At 42.7% G+C, this 20,869-nt stretch overlaps 1 protein-coding gene across 1 annotated transcript in view; it reads right to left on the bottom strand.

The window, feature by feature from the left end:
• Positions 1-20,869, bottom strand: part of LOC136620818 (myelin and lymphocyte protein-like) — a 30,249-nt gene that overhangs the window by 2,960 nt on the left and 6,420 nt on the right. The window contains exons 2-3 of the mRNA XM_066595816.1: positions 8,879-9,049; positions 505-627 (exon numbers count right to left, since the gene is read on the bottom strand). Of these exons, the coding sequence (XP_066451913.1) occupies positions 505-627; positions 8,879-9,049 (294 nt within the window). The remainder of the gene's footprint in view (positions 1-504; positions 628-8,878; positions 9,050-20,869) is intronic.

Raw genomic sequence — 20,869 nt, 5'->3', positions numbered from 1 at the left:
GGAGATGACAAACCAATGGAGTCAGGCACTGTGGACAAGGCATTATCATACACCATCAAGTAGAGAGGAGTCAGAGGATAAAGGGACGCAGAGCCACATAGTGGTTTCCATTAGGTACCAATCTTGGGCCAGCCCAGTTGGAAACCAGTGGTCAGGACAGCTCCTCAGCCAGTGAGTTATAGAATGGGTGGCTAGAAACAAACAAAGCCCCCACCAAACTTGTGCTTGAAAAATGAGCGTTCTAAGCTCCAAAGCACATTGCACTATACTTTAATATCCTTTCATTGGATTTTTGGTTTGTTAGTCAAAGAAATTTGCCTCTTATTCCTTATACAATTCACGTGATATTTATTCCAAACTTCACTACACTTTCAAAGTGATTCATTACCACTCCCTATATGGTGTGCCTGCACCCTGAGCGCAGGAGAGTTTCTTCTTTTTGGGCCAGCCTTGTTAATAGAAGTTTTGGATATACAGTTAACAATAGAGAATAGGTATAATTACCACTGCAGCAATGTTCTCCTGATACACCTTGTAATCAATTACTCTTGCTCGAATGGTTGCATAGGCCTGGAGCACCGCTGCACTGAGGTACAGCAGAGACGCAGTATAGTGATAAAAGGCATCCTGTAAGAAAAGTATAGATCGTTTACCAATTCCTATACATTGCACAAATACCCACTATGAGTTCTCATTTAAAAAAATTACACAGTGTCAGGTAGCTTTGTTTATTAGAGGGAAATTGTTGTCCAGTTGTAAACTTATGATTGGCTGGGGTGTGCTGTCCGGGATCCCTTCTGATCAGCTGTTCACCAGGCTAAAGCACTTATGCACTGAGCTGATTTCTGCAGGAAGTAGATAGCTCCGTTCTCACTGTAGTGGCCAGGCTTGGTATTGCAGGCAAAGTTCCAATTGAAGGGAATGGGAATTTTACATGTAATACCAAGCCTGGCCACTGCAGTGGGAATGGAGAGGTCTGCTTCCTGCAGAAATTGGTTCAGTACACAAAAGCACACCAGCCTGGTGAACAGCTGATCAGTGGGAGTCCTGGGTGGCAGACTCCAGCCAATCTACTATTGAGGGCCAAACTGAGCATAGGCTATCAATAGTTCACAACTGGACAAACCTTTTAAGCTCCCAAATTAATAGTAATTAAGTTTAAAGAGGACCTGTCAGGTACAGTGACAATTGAGATAGGCCACTTACCTTTACAGCCATGTCCCTGCTGACTCCATTGTCTATTTTTCATCTAGAAAAGTTTTTCCACAATAGCTCCCATTACATTCATAAGCCTGAGACTAGAGTACGGTCATGTGGGCGGTCTCCACTGCCTCATGTCAATCAAACATGATGTCAGCTATTGACACTGAGCGAAGGAGACCTCCCACTTGACAGGCGGCTAGAGTTGGACTCTAGCAGGAGCCATTGTGAGGGAACTGCGTTGTCTGGAAGATAGATAAGAGTGGCAATAGATTTAGCAGAACAAGGCTGTAAAAGTATGCAGCTTATTCTACTTGTCCTTTTTAAGTAGTTGCCTCTCACAAGTAACCATGCAGAATCTATCTTCCTGTGCAAGTCACGTGTGGTTACCATTGCATACCTCCCAGAATTTAAATTGCAGATAGGACATTAAACTCCACCAGGAACACTCAAAAACCAAAAAAAAAAGAAAAAACAAACACTCCACAAAGTTGGTTGTTGGCTAGTTTGCCTCTGCTGGTAGTATATAGTGGAGCCAGACATTCTGCATAAGAGGGTCCAACAGTTTTCAGATTTGAGGTGAGGGCTTATAGTTAAGGGCGTTTTAACGTCATGTGTTGTATGGGAACTTGTATAAAGGGGGGCGCACCTCTTTTTATAATACATAAACTATTTAACTCCCTAGTGATCCATTTTGGTCCATAGGACAACGATTTTCGGGGAATTTTCATCTCCTTTTCAAAAGCCATAGTTTTATTTTTCGGTCGACATATAAGGGCTTGTTTTTTGTGTGGCAAGTTGGAGTTTTTATTGGTACCATTTTTGGGTACATATAATGTATTTTAGAACTTATTTCTTCTGAAGGCAGGGGGGGAGAAGACACATCAATTCTGTCATTTTTTACAGCATTAATCACATCCACGTACTTTTCACTGCTTTGCGGGCGCCCATGCATCCCTATGAGCTGCTTGATTTGCGGATGCCCCACGCAGGTTCTGCAAATCCTATCCGTCCGTGGACATTGGGCCTTACTTTCCGCAAACATCGATCCCGCTGTTAACCCCCTATATGCCGTGATCCGTGTTCTCATCAATCCCTGCTGTTGCAGCAGGAAACTGGCTGTCAGTCAATGCTGACTCCCGCTGTGGATGGTGCGAGCTCAAGCTTCTGAGCCTGCACCATCCATAGGGCATAAGTTTACAGGAACCCCTTCCCAGCCAGGACCTAAAATTTAAACCCTTCACGCCCCAGTCTGTAAAGAGAATCAGTCGGTTCTCCTGGCAGGTCTTCTTTAGTAAATACATGCATTCCCTACATAATAATTCTGGAGCATCTCTGCTTGGTGCCATTACTCCATTTACTCTTCTGTCAAAGTATGAATTGACAACTAACTGTTACCATTCACACTGCCAGAGGAGTAAGTCCTTACATCAGTAACACTTAATTTACTTATACAGCCAAAAAAGAATGGCATGACAAGTTCAATGAAAAAAAAAAAAAAAGTTTGTATGCAGTTCACGCCTCAATTTTGAAAGTGTGTTCAAATTACATCTCCTTAACCCCTTAGTGACCAGCCTATTCTTTTGCCTTAAGGACCAAGTGATTTTCATTATTTCATTGAAAGAGTCATAATTTGTTGACATTTCCATAGGAGGGCTTTTTTTTGGAGGGGGGGGGGGGGGGGTGGAAGTTGTACTTTTTAATAGCTCCACACTGGTGTACATATAATGTGTTGTCTTTTGGGAGGAGATGAAAAAAACACCCCAGAAATTTCACCATTGTTTTGGGGTTTTGTTTTAATGGTGTTCACCACTCAGTAAGAAATAAACACAATAATGCTCTTATCCGGATGACCACAATTACTACGATACTAAGTTTAGTTTTTCTTGGTTTTTCACTAATTTTGCACAATAAAAACAGGTTTTTAAAAGAAAAGCAAAATTGAATCTGTATCGTCGCTTTCTAAGAAACATTACATTTCTATTTTTCCAGCAACCGAGTTATGTGGGGTTTGTTTTTTGCAGGGAGAGGTGTAGCTTTTATTGGTATTATTTTGAGTTACATGCAACTTTTACATTGCTTTTTATTGTTTTTTTTTTGGGGGGGGGAAAGGCAGACAAAAGAAAAATAACTTTAAAAATTACACCAGAATTCCCATTATGGTGTTCATTGTGCGCAATAAAATATTTTTGTTGTTTGGCTCATTACGAACATGGTAATACCCATTAGGTGTTGCTTTAAAAAAAATTTAAAATAGGTTGTGGGGAAATGTGCATTTTTTAAAACCAGATTTTCGCTCCTTTAAAATTCATTTTTATTGAACTTTTTTTCCCCCCCAAAGCTACTTTGTAAATGTCTAAAGTAGGCTTGAAAATGTGATCATTCGATCACTTGGATAGTACACCGCATTACTTGTGTTGTGCATTCTATTAAGCCTATGACAGCAGCCTCTTAGGCTCTGCAAGAGGCAGATTCCAACATGCTGAGTAACATGGCAGACATGGAAGCCTTTGTCAGGCTCCTAGCTGTCTTGGGAACCCATTGGTACCTTGCAATCGCACTACGGATTGCTGATGGGTGAAAGAGCCCCTGTCATCTGCTTACATGCTGCAGTTGCTAATGATTGTGGCATGCAAGGGGTTAAACTACCAGGATCTGAGGTTTCCCTTCTTTTGGAAATTAGCTAGAGCAGGAGCCTGGCTTTTAGTAGTAGCCAAGCCATCACCTTAAAAAGAGTAAAACTCATTAGTGAGGTCAGTAAAAAGACGTATTTGCCGACATCAAGGGGTTAAACTTCTAGCATGCTTACCCCAATGCATATAAATCCACTAGCTGATATACCCGGCTTCGCCTGAGTTAATTTGGTACTGGTGTTTATCTGGTGTTCACACGGAAATCTTATGAAGTCGTGGTTACTTTAGAGATACCGGAAAAACATATGTTCACCATTTTGCATAGTTCTCTGTGTTACCCAGAAAACACCACGGGAGGTAACCATGCGACGTTTCCTTTATATAAAATGACATCAGGAAGTGAGAGAATTAGATTCCATATGTAAAATGTGGACGCTAATTCTTTTGCGCTTAGAATTGAACAATCGAGGTGGGACCCATTAGCTTTTCCTATTTATGACATAATCAATGCTCGTGCCAAATTTCACGTTTCTATGAGACCAGAAAGTGAGAAAATTACATTCCGTACGTAAAATTTGGACGCTGATTCTTTTGCGCATAGAATTGAATAATCGAGTTGGGACCCATTAGCTTTTCCTATTTATGACAATCAATGCTCCTGCCAAATTTCACGTTTCTATGACACCGGAAAGTGAAAAAAATACATTCCGTACGTAAAATTTTGACGCCAATTCTTTTGCACATAGAATTGAATAATCGAGTTGGGACCCATTAACTTTTCATATTTATGACATATTCAATGCCCGTGCCAAATTTCACGTTTCTATGTGAGAAAATTACATTCCGTACGTAAAATTTGGACGCTAATTCTTTTGCGCATAGAATTGAATAATCGAATTGGGACCCATTAGTTTTTCCTATTTATGACATATTCAATGCCCGTGCCAAATTTTAAGTTTCTATGTGAGAAAATACATTCCGTACGTATAATTTGGACGCTAATTCTTTTGCGCATAGAATTGAATAATGGAGTTGGGACCCATTAACTTTTCCTATTTATGACATAATCAATGCTCGTGCCAAATTTCACGTTTCTATGACACTGGAAAGTGAGAAAAATACATTCCGTACGTAAAATTTTGACGCTAATTCTTTTGCGCATAGAATTGAATAATCAAGTTGGGACCTATTAACATTTCCTATTTATGACATATCCAATGCCCGTGCCAAGTTTTAAGTTTCTATGACATTGGGAAGTGAGAGATTTAGATTATGTACGTTAAATTTCGACGCCAATTCTTTTGCGCTAGAATTGAATAATCGAGTTGGGACCCAATTACTTTTCCTATTTTGCAGATAATCTATGCTTGTGCCAAAATTCATGTTTCTACGATATCGGAAAGTTGGAGAACTCTTGGCGAGTCAGTCAGCGAGTCAGTGAGGGCTTTCAGCTTTTATATATATATATATATATATATATATATATATATATATATATATATATAGATGTGTGTCGGGTAACTGTATTATCATCTGTATTATCTCCTGACACAGGAAAACCATAAGCAATATTGTATTGCACAGGAAGAAGGGGCAATAATAAATCTCGTGCAATGAGAGCTGAACGAAAACAGGACACGTGGCGGGCACAAGACCCTTATGAAATAACGGCTGAAGGAGCTCTAAAAAAACTGTAGAAGGCGGTTATTAATACTCCGATTGGGTCTCTGTAACTAGTGGAGAACCACTTCTAGAGAAAAAGAAAAAAAAAAAAAAAAAAAAATGATGACAGCTGAGGGACAACCTAATAGCTGTGTGTATAATATATATTTATTTGTGTCACACACACTACAGAGATCTCTCCCATCATCAATTTATGCCCAGGACTGTGACAAGGGGGCATCCTCTACATCCAGAGGAAAGAAGGGTGTTCTTTACTGTAAGAGCAGTCAGACAATGGAACTCTGCATGAGGATGTGGGGATGGCAAACTAACTAAAAGAGTACAAGAGGGGCCTGGACACTTTTCGTGAGCAATACAATGTATGGGAAAAAATTGGCTTTTACTTCATTGAGTTTTTTTTTTAACCTTCCTCTGGATCAACATTTGGGGGCAGCAATAGTCTGAGCTGGATGAATATAGTATGCAAGGACAAAAAAAAAAAAAAAAAAAAAGTGTTAGATTTTAACCCCTTTCTTAAAGGGGTTCTGTCAGCAAAATAAAAAAATATATACTTATTTGCATCCTGCCCTGCATCCCTGTAGAGTCTAACCTGTGGAAAGAGAAGAGTTAAACTCACCTAATCCCATTGTACTTGGTCCTTTTGTTGTTTACCCGCCACGTGCGCGCGCTCCTGCGCGCTCAAGCCGACCTGGCTGCATCTAACCTCTGCCGTCCACGGAGAGTAGACAGTGAGTGTGCAAGCCCGCATGCGCACTCACCGTCGACTCTCCAAGGACCGCAGCGGTTAGACGCGGCCGGGCCGTTCAGTGAGTAACACATCTCAAGTGATGTGTCGCCCATTGACCCAGCCAGCAGGACTTGCCGTGTGGCAGTGGTCGGAGCAGGGGGCGGAAGCTGGTACTTTGCCAGCTTCTGCCCTGCTATCGGAGGTAGATGAGACCAGCAGGTTCCTGGCAATTGGCCCTATAAGGCTCAGGTGAGTATGAATTTTTTTGTTTTCCTGACAGAACCCCTTTAAGTATAAAGGAACCGTTACCAGAATTCATGTTTAACCCTTTGCAATCCAATTTTGGATTCAGGGTTTCCTAGGGGGCTTTCTCTTTCTGACATTATACAATGGCGCCATCTGCTGGCTAGAGCAAGTACTGCGGTATTGGACATGCTGAAGAGGCCCCCGATAACAGAGCGGCCAGTAATCTACAGTAAGAATACCCTGCCAGACGTCTTTCCACATCGGAGCTGTAGAACCTTCAATCAGAATGTCTTCAGACGTCAGACAGTGAATTGGAAAGGGTTAAGAACTCCAGCAAAAGCTATCCCTTGGTTTTCCTGAGCATTGTGAGTTTATTATGGAGATATTGGTATTTACACGTGTTCGTTTTCAGGTTTTGAGTGGGATCGGGCTTTAGTCTTATGTCTCTTGCATGCAGCGCTTTTTCTTCCGGTATGTTGTGCTGATCTGCGATGGAACCTCTGACTCGGGGTTCCAACGCAGATGTAAAACCACCCTTCACCTATGTGTATTGTCATCATGCAAAAACTGCTATAGAGACAGTTAATTCAGCTTTGAGGAAGGGCTGAGCAAACCTGTCAGGTGACATTTTTTATTCATGTATTCTGTGTACAAAAGTTCTCTTTGAGTTCACATTATTCAGAACTGAACTAGCGAATCATTCAGAGCCACCTACTCACCTGCTTTTAGGTGTGTTTGACTTCTTTGGTGACATCCAGAGACCTTATATCCATCTTGTATATTAATAAAGGTGTGTTGAAACTAAAGGGTGAGGCTTTTTTGTTAAGCTAATAAGAAGGAAAACTGATCAACCCTGAAACTAGCGTGGATCATGAAAAACCTGAAAATGCTTAACGTGACCCTCTGTATTTGGAGAAATAGATGGCTGCACCACTTCTCTGACTACCTGGTGCACACCGGGCATTAGTATACATCATTAGTCTAAGACACTACACCAGCTTTGACCGGACAATGTTGCCCATATGAGCAGCATGTAGTGTACCAATGTATACTAGTGCACACGGTGCATCAGGTCGTTAGGGAAGCCGTGTGGCCATCTTTGTTTGTCCAGGCCTGGCTTTATTTATTTGGACTAATAGTCTGAAGGTGGGAAGGGAGAAAAAAAAAGAAAAAAAACTTGCAAGGAAACTGGTCAGTTTTTCACTGGCCAAGATCGCACTTGCCCATATGAATACAGCCTTAAGAATCAATTGCTGTTCTTACAACAGTCCTACAGCTAAACCTGAAAAAGTTGCTCTATGGCCTCCAGCACACTTGTGTATTTTGCGGCTGTGTGCTGTACTTTGACCTCAACGGATAGCACAGATCCACTTCATAATTTATGAGGCCATACACTATGGATGTCCCGCCCCCCATTGACCCATGGGTCACTAAAAAAAAAACACAGCAAAGAGGAGTCTGCGGCGCTGTCAGCCTGCCGACAGGGGACGGCATGGGAATAACGAGTCAGGTAAGTACAAATACTACATCCAGACTCCTTGGAACCTGTTCTTAGAGCAATGTAACTTAGTTTATGGTGCTCATAGGCGAGTTTACCTCTTAGTTTTATACACTTACCTCCTGACAAACATTAACTCCTTAAGTGCCAGGCTGTTTTGGTCTTTAAAAGGAGCAGACACTTAAGAGATTTTACAGCCATTTTTTTTTTCTGCTACCAGAATTTTTTTCTGCCAAGTTTCCCTTTTCCATGTCATGCGGGGCTATCTTTTCACAGAATTCCCCCCTCACCCACTTTTTTTTTGTTTTATTAGGGGTAAACAATAAAACACAAATAAGTTTTACTCTAAGGTTTTTAAAATTAGTATATTTGCGTTGAAATAAAGTACAAGAGTGCGTCCTCATTTTGTTTTGGGATAAAATTTATATATTTCACTACAGTGCAGATATGGTGTCGAGGCGGGTTTTTCTTTTATTCTGTAATTTCTTGCATATATGTCCCGTATGAGGACGTATAAGACCTCTGGGGGGGTGGGGAAATCATTCACATTGTAAAGTTAAAAAACCGAACAAAAAAAAAAAACAAAAACATTCTACCAGTAGAAGCCCAGGGTACGACACAGACCAAAGCCAATGTAAACATATCATGGGAAATATTGCCTTTTTCCTAAGGTGACAGTAAATGCCAAGATGGTAGCATAAATCACTAATGAGCAAGAACAGTAAGTTCTGACTACACAGTGGTTGTAAGGATCTAAGTGACTTTCTGATCATCAGCAATAGTAGTAATCACACACACATTCGTTTTTTCAAGATATTGTAAGCAGTAAAGATGCAACTACTTCAGAAGCATCTAATTACATTATCATTGACTCAGTAGCACGTATCTTACCAGGGATGTCCATACTGATCTTCCTTTATGAGCTCCCACAACATACAAGCAAAAAAGAATGGTCGTAAATACAAATAAAGTGACAGAAACGAACATGACCCATCCTTGATACAGATCAGCGTCAAGCAATCTCGTAGAAGCTACCAAAATCCACACTAGACCACCGAAAACCTGAAACGAAATGAAATGAACATTTCAGCAACTTTAAATTCACAGTATCAGTGTAAAGACCTGCATGTATAAAGCCAATTTAATTACAGTAATTATAATATAATGAGCCACGCTCTTCATTCTTGTTCACTTTTTTTTCGTTGTCTATTTAGCACCAGTATATTTCACGGTGCTGTAAAGAGATTGGCATCATTTGTATAAAAAGGACTTTAAAGTAACTACGTTATTATTGATTGTAGCTGCATATGCAACTATAAAGGATATACCATAAATGTCGGATTGTGCTGGCACCCACATCCCTGCCAGGTGACGCATGCATACCCTGGCAGAGAATGAAAGGAAGTGTGGCAGTGCCTGTCTAAGACTGACTCTATTCACTTCTATGGGGTTCACAGAAATAGCCAAGTGGATTTGCCATAAATGCGTAGAGAGGGGCATCTGTTCATTTCCATTGTTCTTTACTTGTCCCACTTTGTTTATTGCTGGTTAGTATAGAATGGAACGCTGTTTCTTTAAAAATGTGCACATGGTAAAGCAGCACAGGTGTGAGATGTTTCAGACAAGGCAAGAAGAGGAAAGAAGTTCTAAAAGGTGATGCTTTTCACACAATTAGAGAGTGCTGATCTTGATAGTTGGGGATCTTCCTGTCTGGTGGTTGCTTTATGGCTACATCAAAACAAAAGTTGGAAACAGTTGGCTTTGACTTCGCCTGAAATTCATAGAACCCTGGGACTTAAAAGGACAAACCGTGACCTATAACCTGAGAGACCTCAGATTTTGTGCTGCCCCTCCTCCTTGATATTAGTTAACTGAAGTAAGCCACTGGTAATAAACTTCTGGTAGAGTGACTTTGTTTATCGTGTGGTTACAACTAGAGATGAGCGAGCACCAAAATGCTCGGGTGCTCGTTACTCGGGACGAAATTTTCGCAATGCTCAACCCGAGCATTTTTGTATATCGCCGATGCTCGCTAAGGTTTTCGTTTGTGAAAATCTGGGCAATTCAAGAAAGTGATGGGAACGACACAGCAACGGATAGGGCAGGCGAGGGGCTACATGTTGGGCTGCATCTCAAGTTCCCAGGTCCCACTATTAAGCCACAATAGCGGCAAGAGTGCCCCCCCCCCCGCACTATCAGCGTAAAGATCGTTCTCCTCTGCCATAGCTGTAACAGCTGTGGCAGAGGAGAACGATGTTTGCCCATTGAATTCAATGGAGCCAGCAATACAGCAGGTTCCACTGAAAGCAATGGGCTGCCGGCGATCGCGGGATGAATTGTCGGGAAGGGCTTAAATATATAAGCCCTTCCCTGCAATTCATCCAGAAATGTGTTACAATAAAAATATATACCGGCGTATAAGGCGACGGGGCGTATAAGACGACCCCCCAACTGTCACCTTATACGCCGGCAATACAGTGGAGCAAAGAATAAAAATCATTACTCACTTCTTCTGACGTTCTGCGGCGCTCCTGCAGGCTGTCGCTCCCTCCTGGTTCCCGGCAGAGCATTGCTTTCTGGACGCAGGGCTTGAAATCCCCGCCTCCAGAAACACAGCCAATCACAGCCATTCAATGACATCATTGTCATTGGCTGTGATTGGCTGAAGGCACGTGTGTTTCTGGAGGCGGGGATTTAAAGCCCTTCGTAGAGAAAGCAATGATCTGCCGGGAACCAGGAGGGAGCGACAGCCTGCAGCAGCGCCGCAGAACGTCAGAAGAAGTGAGTAATGATTTTTATTCTTTGCTCCACTGTATTGCCGGCGTATAAGGTGACAGTTGGGGGGTCGTCTTATACGCCCCGTCGCCTTATACGCCGGTATATATTTTTATTGTAACACATTTCTGGTTGAATTGCAGGGAAGGGCTTATATATTTAAGCCCTTCCCGACAATTCATCCCCGCGCACGCCGGCAGCCCATTGCTTTCAGTGGAACCTGCTGTATTGCTGGCTCCATTGAATTCAATGGGCAAACATCGTTCTTCTCTGCCACAGCTGTTACAGCTGTGGCAGAGAAGAATGATTTGTCTTCTATATGTTCTCAATGGGGTCGACGCTGCTGCCACGAGCCCCATTGAGCGCATATAGAGAAGAGAACAGAAATCGCACATAGGTGCAATCTGCGATTTCTATGGCCCTAAGAAGGACCGTTGGGGTTCTTGAAACCTAAAATACTCCTAACACTCTCCCTATAGCAGCTCCACCAAGATACCACTTTCCCTGAACTAATGTCAGAATGCATCTGTGGCGAGCCGCGGGAGGGGCAGATTTTAATACTCGGGTGACACCTAATCTCACCAGCCACTCACTGCAGGGGGGTGGTATAGGGCTTGAACGTTGCAGGGGGAAGTTGTAATGCCTCCCGTCTTTCTATTGGCCAGAAAAGCGCGCAAATTTCTCAGGGAAGAAAATGAAAGTAACCCGAACACCGCGTGGTGCTCGTTAGGAGTAACGAGCATCTTGAACACCCTAATACTCGAACGAGTATCAAGCTCGGACAAGTATGCTCGCTCATCTCTAGTTACAACCTATTTGCCAGATTACTTCACCATGGATAATGCTATAACCCTTATGCTGTGGGCCCACTAACCTGGATGTATCCGGGAAAATAGAAGGGCCACTATACAGATGCTTACTAGAGATGAGCGAGCGTACTCGGAAAAGCACTACTCGCTCGAGTAATTTGCTTTATCCGAGTATCGCTGTGCTCGTCCCTGAAGAGTCGGGTGCCGCTGCGGCTGACAGGTGAGTCACAGCGGGGAGCAGGGGAGAGCGGGCGGGAGAGAGGGAGAGAAAGATCTCCCCTCCGTTCCTCCACGCTCTCCCCTGCAGCTCCCCGCTCCGTTCCTGCACCCGAATCTTCAGGGACGAGCACAGCGATACTCGGATAAAGCAAATTATTCGAGCGAGTAGTGCTTTTCCGAGTACGCTCGCTCATCTCTAATGCTTACCCATCACTGCTCCCTCCAACAAATGTCTAGAGGTAGCAATACCCCTTTAGGAGTATGGCGCTGTGGTGGTTAGAAGTCTAGTTAGTCTAGTGTAACTTCACCATACTCTGATACATTTACTACAATAGTCCACAGTCCTGGACTGCTTATTTCTGACCAACTATAAGTATCTAAATGTGTAGGCAAAATTGCAGAATCAAGACACGTGAAAATACCTGTTGTATACAACACTTCAACCTCTGCTAAAGACTTGTTGTCATCGTCCTCAGGTAATATTAAAGAAACTATTATGGAAGTGCCTTGTGAAGTGCTAAGAAATGTAAAGACTCTTGGTCAAATATTAAGACTCGGAGCGGTTTTTGGAATGAATCTTCAAAGTTTGCTTACTTGAAAATGCCACTGCCTTTCAGTAGAAGAAATACCCAGTTGCAGTGTATACATACAGTACTTGGTATTAGGTTTCCACTGCCCTAAGCAAGGACAGCATGAACATGGGACAATTTTTTTTTAAGTCAGTTCTGTTGCCATCCTTTGTTTCCAGTTACTGATGTTGTCTCATGTACAGCCTGCGTTATATTTTTTGTAGTATTGTAAAGTGATTATCTATATTCTGCTTTTTTTAAATTAACGCAATTCCAATAAAGGATCAGAAAGAAAGTGCGTGGATCAAATTTCACAGGGCAGCGGCAGGACCTTGGGTCCCAAAGCAAAACCTGTAACAGCGTGCCATTAATAATTGTGGCATTTTCTTATGTGGTAGAGGGGTCATTGGAACCCCTCAGGCACCAGCGCCTGGGTGTGGCTGCTAACTCTGCACAACCTATAGTTACACCCCTGCTCCAGGGCAGTTTTACACAAGAATATGCCTCCATATGCAGAATATGTATTCTATAGAATATCCATAAGTGTAATACTTTGGATACAGGATCTATATTCCTATAAGACAGCCACTTTAGAATAGATAAATGGGTATTTATTGTAGATGACACTACACCTAACCAAACAGATTTGAATAGAATGGTATAGTTGGAAGGGATCTCCAGGGTCATCGGGTCCAATCCCCTGCTCAGTGCAGGATTCACTAAATCCTCCTAGACAAATGTCTGTCCAGCCTATGTTAGACCCCATTTACACCGACACATGATTGCTCAAAAGTTGATCAAATGATAGTTTGAGTGACAGTTTTGAGTGATCAGTTTTTGCATAGCCTATAGTAGCTAAGTAGCTACTAAAGAGCTTTGCAGGCAGAGTGGTACACCGCCGCTATGGCTCGGCGAACAATACAGCTGTTCTGCATAAGCAAACATTACAGTCGGCGTCCTGCTGTGTACTACCAGTGGGACATGAGCTGAAAGAATCTTATCAGCGCTGCTGACTGTGATAACAGCCTACACCACTGATAAGAATTCATCTCTCATTTCACGAAAACTGCAACATGTCCATGTATTTAGACCCAACGAGTCTCGCTCAAAAGACGGGTTTTCGCGAGAATCGTTGGGTATAAAATGAGCCTTTAAATTAGATGTTACCCTTGGTCAGCTTTGCACCTAGGACCCCAGGACTGCAAAACAACAGTACTAACAACCATGCTTCTTCTAGGTTATAGATAAGCACCAGTCAGAGGAAGCGAACCTCGACCTCTCTCATAACAGAAGGGGGATACTCACCACTATACTAATGAGGTATTCTGTATCCTATACAACACATTAATATTATAAGTTATAACCTTATTTCTACCATATGGTCTGCATTGCACATCCAGTGTTGTTGGCTTCACAACACAAACTACATAAATATGGGCATAAACCTGGACAAAAAAAATGGTGAAACTGCCCATAGGCAGAATGCAAGCAGTTATAAAGGGAAGGCTGCTCAAGCTTTTGAATGGCAATGGTCTAGACTCCCACCTCTACTACTGTTAGCAAAATGCTCCCCTTCAGAAAGAGCGACTCCAGTTGAGCAATATGTGCTAGCATTTTCTTTATACTATAGGGAAAATGTAAAAAAAATAAATAAATAAAAACACAACACACGCCCTATGCCATTTGCAGATTTTAAATAAGCTGTTGAATTTACTGGCTCTTGATATGGGGATGACATTTTGTGAACTAAAAGACAAGAAAAGCAAGTCTGGTATCGGCACCAAACTTCCAGGACAAATAGGCTGAACAGAATTAGTCCAAATATCCTTTTCATTGGCTAAACCCAGCAACAAAAACACATTTTGGAGGTGATAAACCCCTTCCTTGGCTGCACTGGGGGTACACTGAAATCTAAGGCAAGAAAAAATATTTTTTCTGTTTGACTTATGAAAATTTTAGCATGCACCCAGCGTAGCTGAGGAAGGGGTTTATCACCTTGAAACATGTTCTGTTGTTGGGTTTTCCCAAGAAGGTGGATATTTGGGCTAATTCAGTTTCCGCCCTTATCCTTTTTCCTGGAGGTTTGATGCCGATACCAGACTTGCTTTTCTTGTATCTTGGTTCACATGCCTGCCCTCCCCTGAAAGGAATGGCGTTTTGTCCTGACAGGCAGCACTTGCATATTATCTCCACCACCCCATATTTACCTTTGGTTCTTTAAAAACCCACATACACTTTGTCTTAAGAGTAACTCCACCCTTTTGCTTTCCTCCACCCTCCCCCCATCTATATATTTTGTGTCATGCAAGTGATATCTATTAAATTTTTAGCGTTTTTTAAATCATAAATGTATCCACACATGGTAATACGCACTTACAGTATCTTATGCTGTACATACTGTGAGGATATGCTAAAGTGTACCTTCACAATACGGCAATACAAAGATCCCGACTGTCTGTCCCCATAGGGAAACACAAGTGATTGTGTCAACAGATAAAGGGAGTCCTAATTGTTTTACGGATTGAACATTTCTCTAATCTCCACTGTTACGGTACATACAGTTTTTTTTATAGGCAGATCAACGGCGGATTGTTCCTATGTGTATCTGCCACAATAACGCGCTTTAGAAACTGAGGATGAGCCTTGGAGTTCTGTTGCAGATTTACATGTGGATGCAGCCCTATTCAATTGGGCTAATCCATGTGCGCAACCAATGGTAGTCAACTGGATTTTACATCCAAAGTCGAAATGTAACTTTTTTCCCCCTACGACGAAGATTTTAAAATCAGCAAATGGAAAAATCCATGCCATATGATTTTCACAGAGTTCAATGGAATGTGAAAATGACACAGATGTCAGCAGGGAATTCAATTTGGAATACATGGCAATGAAAATTTGGGTGAAGTAGCATGGCACTTCTTCGTGGCAATCTGTGTAGAAGCACTTCAGAATTCCACATGCATATTTTTTCCTATTGACAAGGCTGAATCGGCAACAAAAAAAACGCGGCAGAGAGCTGTGTATTTTACACAGGTTTTGGAGGCAGAATTCATGCTGAAAATTCCAGGGAGAATACCTCCATGTGAACATACTTTAAGAAATCCAGGTATCCGCTTGCGCATTCTAAGGCCTATTCCACACAGGCGATGCGTTTTTGTTTTTTCTCTCTTTTCAGCCAGCTGCATCACAGCCAAAAATTGCACAAACGATGAGAGGCCGCAACCAAGTTGCGACAAACTCTCACATTTCCTCGCCCATTCACACGTCCGGGTGCACCATATATACGTTGCAGCCCCGAATTCCTTCAGCCAGGAGGAATCTTCTAAAATCCTTCTAATGGTTCAATAGAGTCAGATGACATGGTTTAGCAGTGCTAGCCGCTGCAAAACTCCCTCCACCTCCCTTTGCCGGCAGCTCCCATAGAAGCCTGCTGATCACAGCCTAAAGATAGGGAAAGACCGATCTTTTTCGGCTGTGTCAAAACATCAGACGGTGTAGTTGGCCACCAATGTCCCATCTTCACCGTCCTGATGTTTTTACGTGGCTAATAATTTGGCCATCTGAATGAATGTGTAGTACATTTTATGTTGCAGAAGGTTCTCATACAACAATTGTTTAGTGACATTTTCACTGGGGTTCCCTACTACCTCCTCACGTTGGCCAGTAGCATGACCACCATGTTTTTGGCAGACACCACATTTGTCAGTTGTCTGGTTCCCATAGAGTATGCACAGAACCAGTGTTACTCTTAAATGGCACCCAGCTTTCCAGTCTACAACCAATCCTAGCAGGTCCCCAATTATTTAGGGCTACTCTACCATTCAGGCAGTGCCTGGGCAATCAGTTTCCATACTGTGTGGAGGTGCAAGTTTGTTTCTGTCTGATCTTCTGGTATTTGATCTGTACTTGAACCATCTAGCTTTCCTGACCTCTCTCATCCTGACCTTAGCTCATAAGGTGACTACACTGTCCTTGGCCTGATACACATTGTGAAAGGTATTGTGCCTGCTCTGACTACATCCTTGTATACACCCATTGGTACACTTCTGGTATTACAGAAAACCTGCCCAAGTGCATGAGCTGACTCTTATCTGAGACTTTCAAGGGTAACAATGTGGGAGTCCCAGGTGAAAAGTGGGGAACTCCAGGTGCTGCCCCTAGATCTAGCCCGAAGTCAAATCAGCTGTGGAGCTAGTGGATCCCCAATCTGTGGCTCCACAGCTGTTGTGAAACAGTCTCAGCATGCCACGACTGTGGTTTCCAGTTTGCACTTTTGGAATATGAAACAGATACTGCTACTTGGTATCTTTGCACTGTCCACAAGGTTGGGGAAGGTGCCCTTAGAGCTAGTCGGAGAGATTAAATATGTCGCACAAGATAGAAGCAATGTGTTTTTTTTAACTTCTACAGAACCAATTCAATAAACATAAACCAGACAGCACTGGGAAGGTCTGTTTGGCCCCTTGGGGCAGCCTCTAAACAATATTACTCAGCCAGTTAGAAACAGTCACTTAGTACAACTTTATTCAATGTAGTCAATGGATGTTCTTCTCCAGGAGACACGTAACTTGTTACACAGGTTGTACAGTGCAATTGTTTCCAGGGCGATGGTTTCGATAAAATTCGTTTTCCTTTACTACACCTAGTTGCTATGATGCTAGTTCGGTGGCCTCCTTCCATCCCACTGTCTAAAACTCTTTGTTCAAAGTCCCAATGACATTTGGCCACTCAACGGTCTAAGACCAACAGTTTGTCACATTATCTGTCCGACCCCCTCTCTGTTGCATCATTTATCAGAGGGAAAGGTCACAAGCACAATGATGGCTCTAGCACAAGCTAACCCTCATAGGCTCAAAGGGTTTTTCCAGGCAGCGGCCGCCAAGATACACTGGGGTCAGAGTGGAATCGTTGCTCCAACCAGTGTAGTGGCCAGTGCTTGTAATTGCAGACGCAGTTCACACTGGGACCTCAGCCTACAATTACAAGCACTGGCCACTACACAGGGGTCAGAGCAGATGCTTCTGCTCTGATCCCGGTTTATCCCTGCAGGTGCTGCTTGGATAACTCCTTTAAGTGCCACACTCCTGTCTTGTTTTGTCAAGTGCATGCTAATTCTTGTCAATAACCTAACTCTTGGCAGGAAAGTACCCTTTTTATATAGAATAGTCCAAAGCCCATCTGAGCTTGGATGTGTTCACGTCCATGCAACCTCTCATCGGCTGCTGCCAGCCACTGTCTCCATCAGTCATGACATCTGGAGAATGATTATTCCCAACACCATATTGGTTAGGGCAAAGTCTAACAGAGTCTCTCACTTCACATTACCACAGAACAGGGTCCCTGTAGCATAAGATATGTGGTGGGAGTAATACATGGTTTAAAATAAAATTACCGGAGGCATTTGGAGAGGAAAAAAAAATACAAAGCATACACAAATCAAAGAATGGCAAAACATGGCAATATAACTTAACACCACCATTAACAAATGTGGGTTCCTCCAGTCCTTACACATCGATAGAAATAGTTTGCTCTAGCTTTCATTATAATATATTGAGAATTAGAAATGTAACTTTCTACGCCTCAATGCCAAGTCTACAATGGATCCTCCCATCTTGGCACCCTCAGGCAACAGGGACTGGGTGCAGCTATAAGTGAGCACCTGTGGAGGAGGATTTTGACAATAGTGGCATTGCAAATGTATATTTGCATTCTTGAAAATCAAAGTAATTTGCATTTAAAATAATGTATCCAAGTTCTAGGTAAAGCCTTCTAATTGAAAGTTTTGAAGTTGTCTTTTAATAGATTGTTTTTGCATCCTACTCTTATTGTATCTTTCAGTAACTGTAGTGGAGAGCGAACATGTCTTTATGGTCAATGATGAAGAGGCAAGTGTTTCCACAGGATCGGAGTACTGCTGTACTTTCCAAAGCCTATTGCTAAGACTAAATAAATGTCTAAAGGCCCTTTTACATGGGACAATCTTTCGGGCAACAGAAACCCAACAGCTCGTCCCCGTGATAATCGTGCTTGTACACAGGAATGAGCATCACTAACTAAATGGAGGTGGAGCCAGGGATCGTCCAATCCACCCACCTCCATTCACGGTAAGCAGACTGATCCGTCATTCAGTTTTCTGCATACAGAAATTGAAAGACGACGAGTTGACGTTCAATTGGTGCATGCATTTTTGCACTTAACGATAATCATTCAGATTCTCGTTGGATCGCAGGAATCCGAATGATATTCGTTCAGTATAAAAAATCACCTTAATGGTAAGCAAAGAAAAGTACCCGTATGTTGATTTATAAGTGGAAAATGACTTCCAGTTCCAGAATGATCACAGGGTGAAAATGATGCATGAATCCAAGCAGAAAACAGCAACGTGGGCAGCTCAACGTTTAGCACTGTTATCTTGCAGCACTGGGTCTTGGGTTCAAGCCTGACTAAGGGCAACACCCACATGAAGTTTGCATTTCCTCCCATACTCCAAATACTAACAGGTGAATATAGATTGTGAGCCCCCATGGAGCCAGGGTACAGTGCGAGTAGTGACAGTCTCTGTATAGCATTGCTGAATATGTATACACTATATTAATGAGTGCGATAACGTTATCACAGTCTAACCTTCGCTCAAGAAAAAGCATGTGCAAATATTTTGAAGCCTACGTCACACCTTAATAAGGATTGCAAAGCAAAAAAAAAAGTATATATATATATATATATAAAATTTTCATTATGCATCTAAAAACACCACAATATTTAAATTGTGAGTCGGTTCTATTCTGGACGTTTAGCGCATCTAATCAATGATGACACCTCCATTGTCGGACTCAGCGAGCTGCCAAAGGTAAAGGTAAAGACGCAGCCAAGCACTGCAATTGAAATCGCAGTACTCTGCCCAACGCCTGTGTGATGGAGACCTTAGATGATTGTTCATTCAGTTAGCAACCTACTTCTATCTAATGTGTGTAGCCAGTTTAACACAGTGATAGGTTATCTAATCAGAATACTGATCTGCCTGTACAATGTGACACTGGCCAAGTCTGTAATCAGTGCAATCTAGTATGCCCGAGCAATTCAGCACCTCCAATGGTCAACATAGGAGTATAAAAGCCTTTACATTTTCACCTTTCAGTAGGTGATATGAAACATGACTAAAATCCTACAACACTAAAGACTGGTTGGTGCCAAACATAATGATATTAACATTCTAACCAACTAATGGGTCTTTTTAGGCGAACAGATTCTCATTTGAACGAGCGAGTGATGTCACTGCGAATTCATTCGCTCTCTTGCAGCTCGTTTAGACAGGTAAATGCATTGTTGGCTTGTTCAAGCAAGAATCGTTCAGTCCCTGTATAAGTGAGTAGAGGGACTGAATGATAAGTAAAAGAGCCAATGATGGTTTTCAGGACTGCATAAAATGAACAACAAAATAAATGGTTTCACATCTGCGCCAAGGATTCCGCTTACTTGCTCTGTTCTGGGAGCAGGAAAGGGGAATCCCTACGGCCGAATGGCTTAGTCTCAGGATGGAACCGAACAGTGCAGAATGGCCCCTATTGACTGTAATGGGATCCATTCGGTTTCCGTCCAACTGTCCGTCTTTAAGATGGAAGAAAAAGCACTGCATCCAGCGCTTTTTCTTGCAGTATTTTGAGCCGGATCTGCGTTGGACCTTCTTACTGGGAGTTGCATAGAAGATGTGAAACAACTCTAACTTACCCATATCAGAATAGCAGTACACTTTCTAGTTAAGCGTGACTTTACACTTGAGTAGGATGTCTCATCCTAAACAAGGTCATAGTACAGATAGTGCTTTATTTATAGGTCCAAAACTCTGCATCGTTTACTTTCATGATGTGTTCGAGCTTGCGGTTCAATTTCTTTTGCTGCTAATCTTCTTTTCTTCACATTTCTACAGAATAAGGGCTCATTCACACGAGCGTATATCGGCCCGTCATTTTCACAGTTGGCTGGCATACGCTATGATCTGATGCATTGGATTCCAATACATCAGATCACATGGCCATATTCCCAACACATAAAAGCGCCCGGACGGCCAATATAGCGCCAGGCGCTTTTACATCGGGCCCAAAAGATAGTCCTGGAACTATCTTTTGGACCGGAATACGTTGGCCACTGCATAGGCTCCAATGGGAGCTAATGACAACGGCCAGAGAAGGGAAATGGAAGGGAGTTTAGCAGCATGGCTGATAAACTCCCTCCCTCTTCTCTCCTTTCCTTCAGCTGTTTGCAATGGGAGGGGGCGGGGCGTCCTGCCTCCTACTATTGCTGGTTGCGGACAAGGGGCAAGGAGAGGGCGGGAGCTTAGCTCCACCCACTCCCTTTGCAAACAGCTAGAGGGGGGGCGGGGGGAGGAAGAGGAGGAGAGTGGAGTTGAGCCGTTGAGGGGGGAGGGGAGGGGCCAATGGCATGGCGGGCTCGGCGCATACGCGCTGGGGCCCATACCATCTGAACGGGCACACAAATGTGTGTTTTTATGCCTA

The sequence above is a fragment of the Eleutherodactylus coqui genome, chromosome 3 (genome assembly GCF_035609145.1).
Source record: "Eleutherodactylus coqui strain aEleCoq1 chromosome 3, aEleCoq1.hap1, whole genome shotgun sequence".
NCBI classification, from domain to species: Eukaryota; Metazoa; Chordata; class Amphibia; order Anura; family Eleutherodactylidae; genus Eleutherodactylus; species Eleutherodactylus coqui.
Note: the sequence above shows the minus strand (reverse complement) of the source record. Positions and strands in the feature narration are given on the sequence as shown.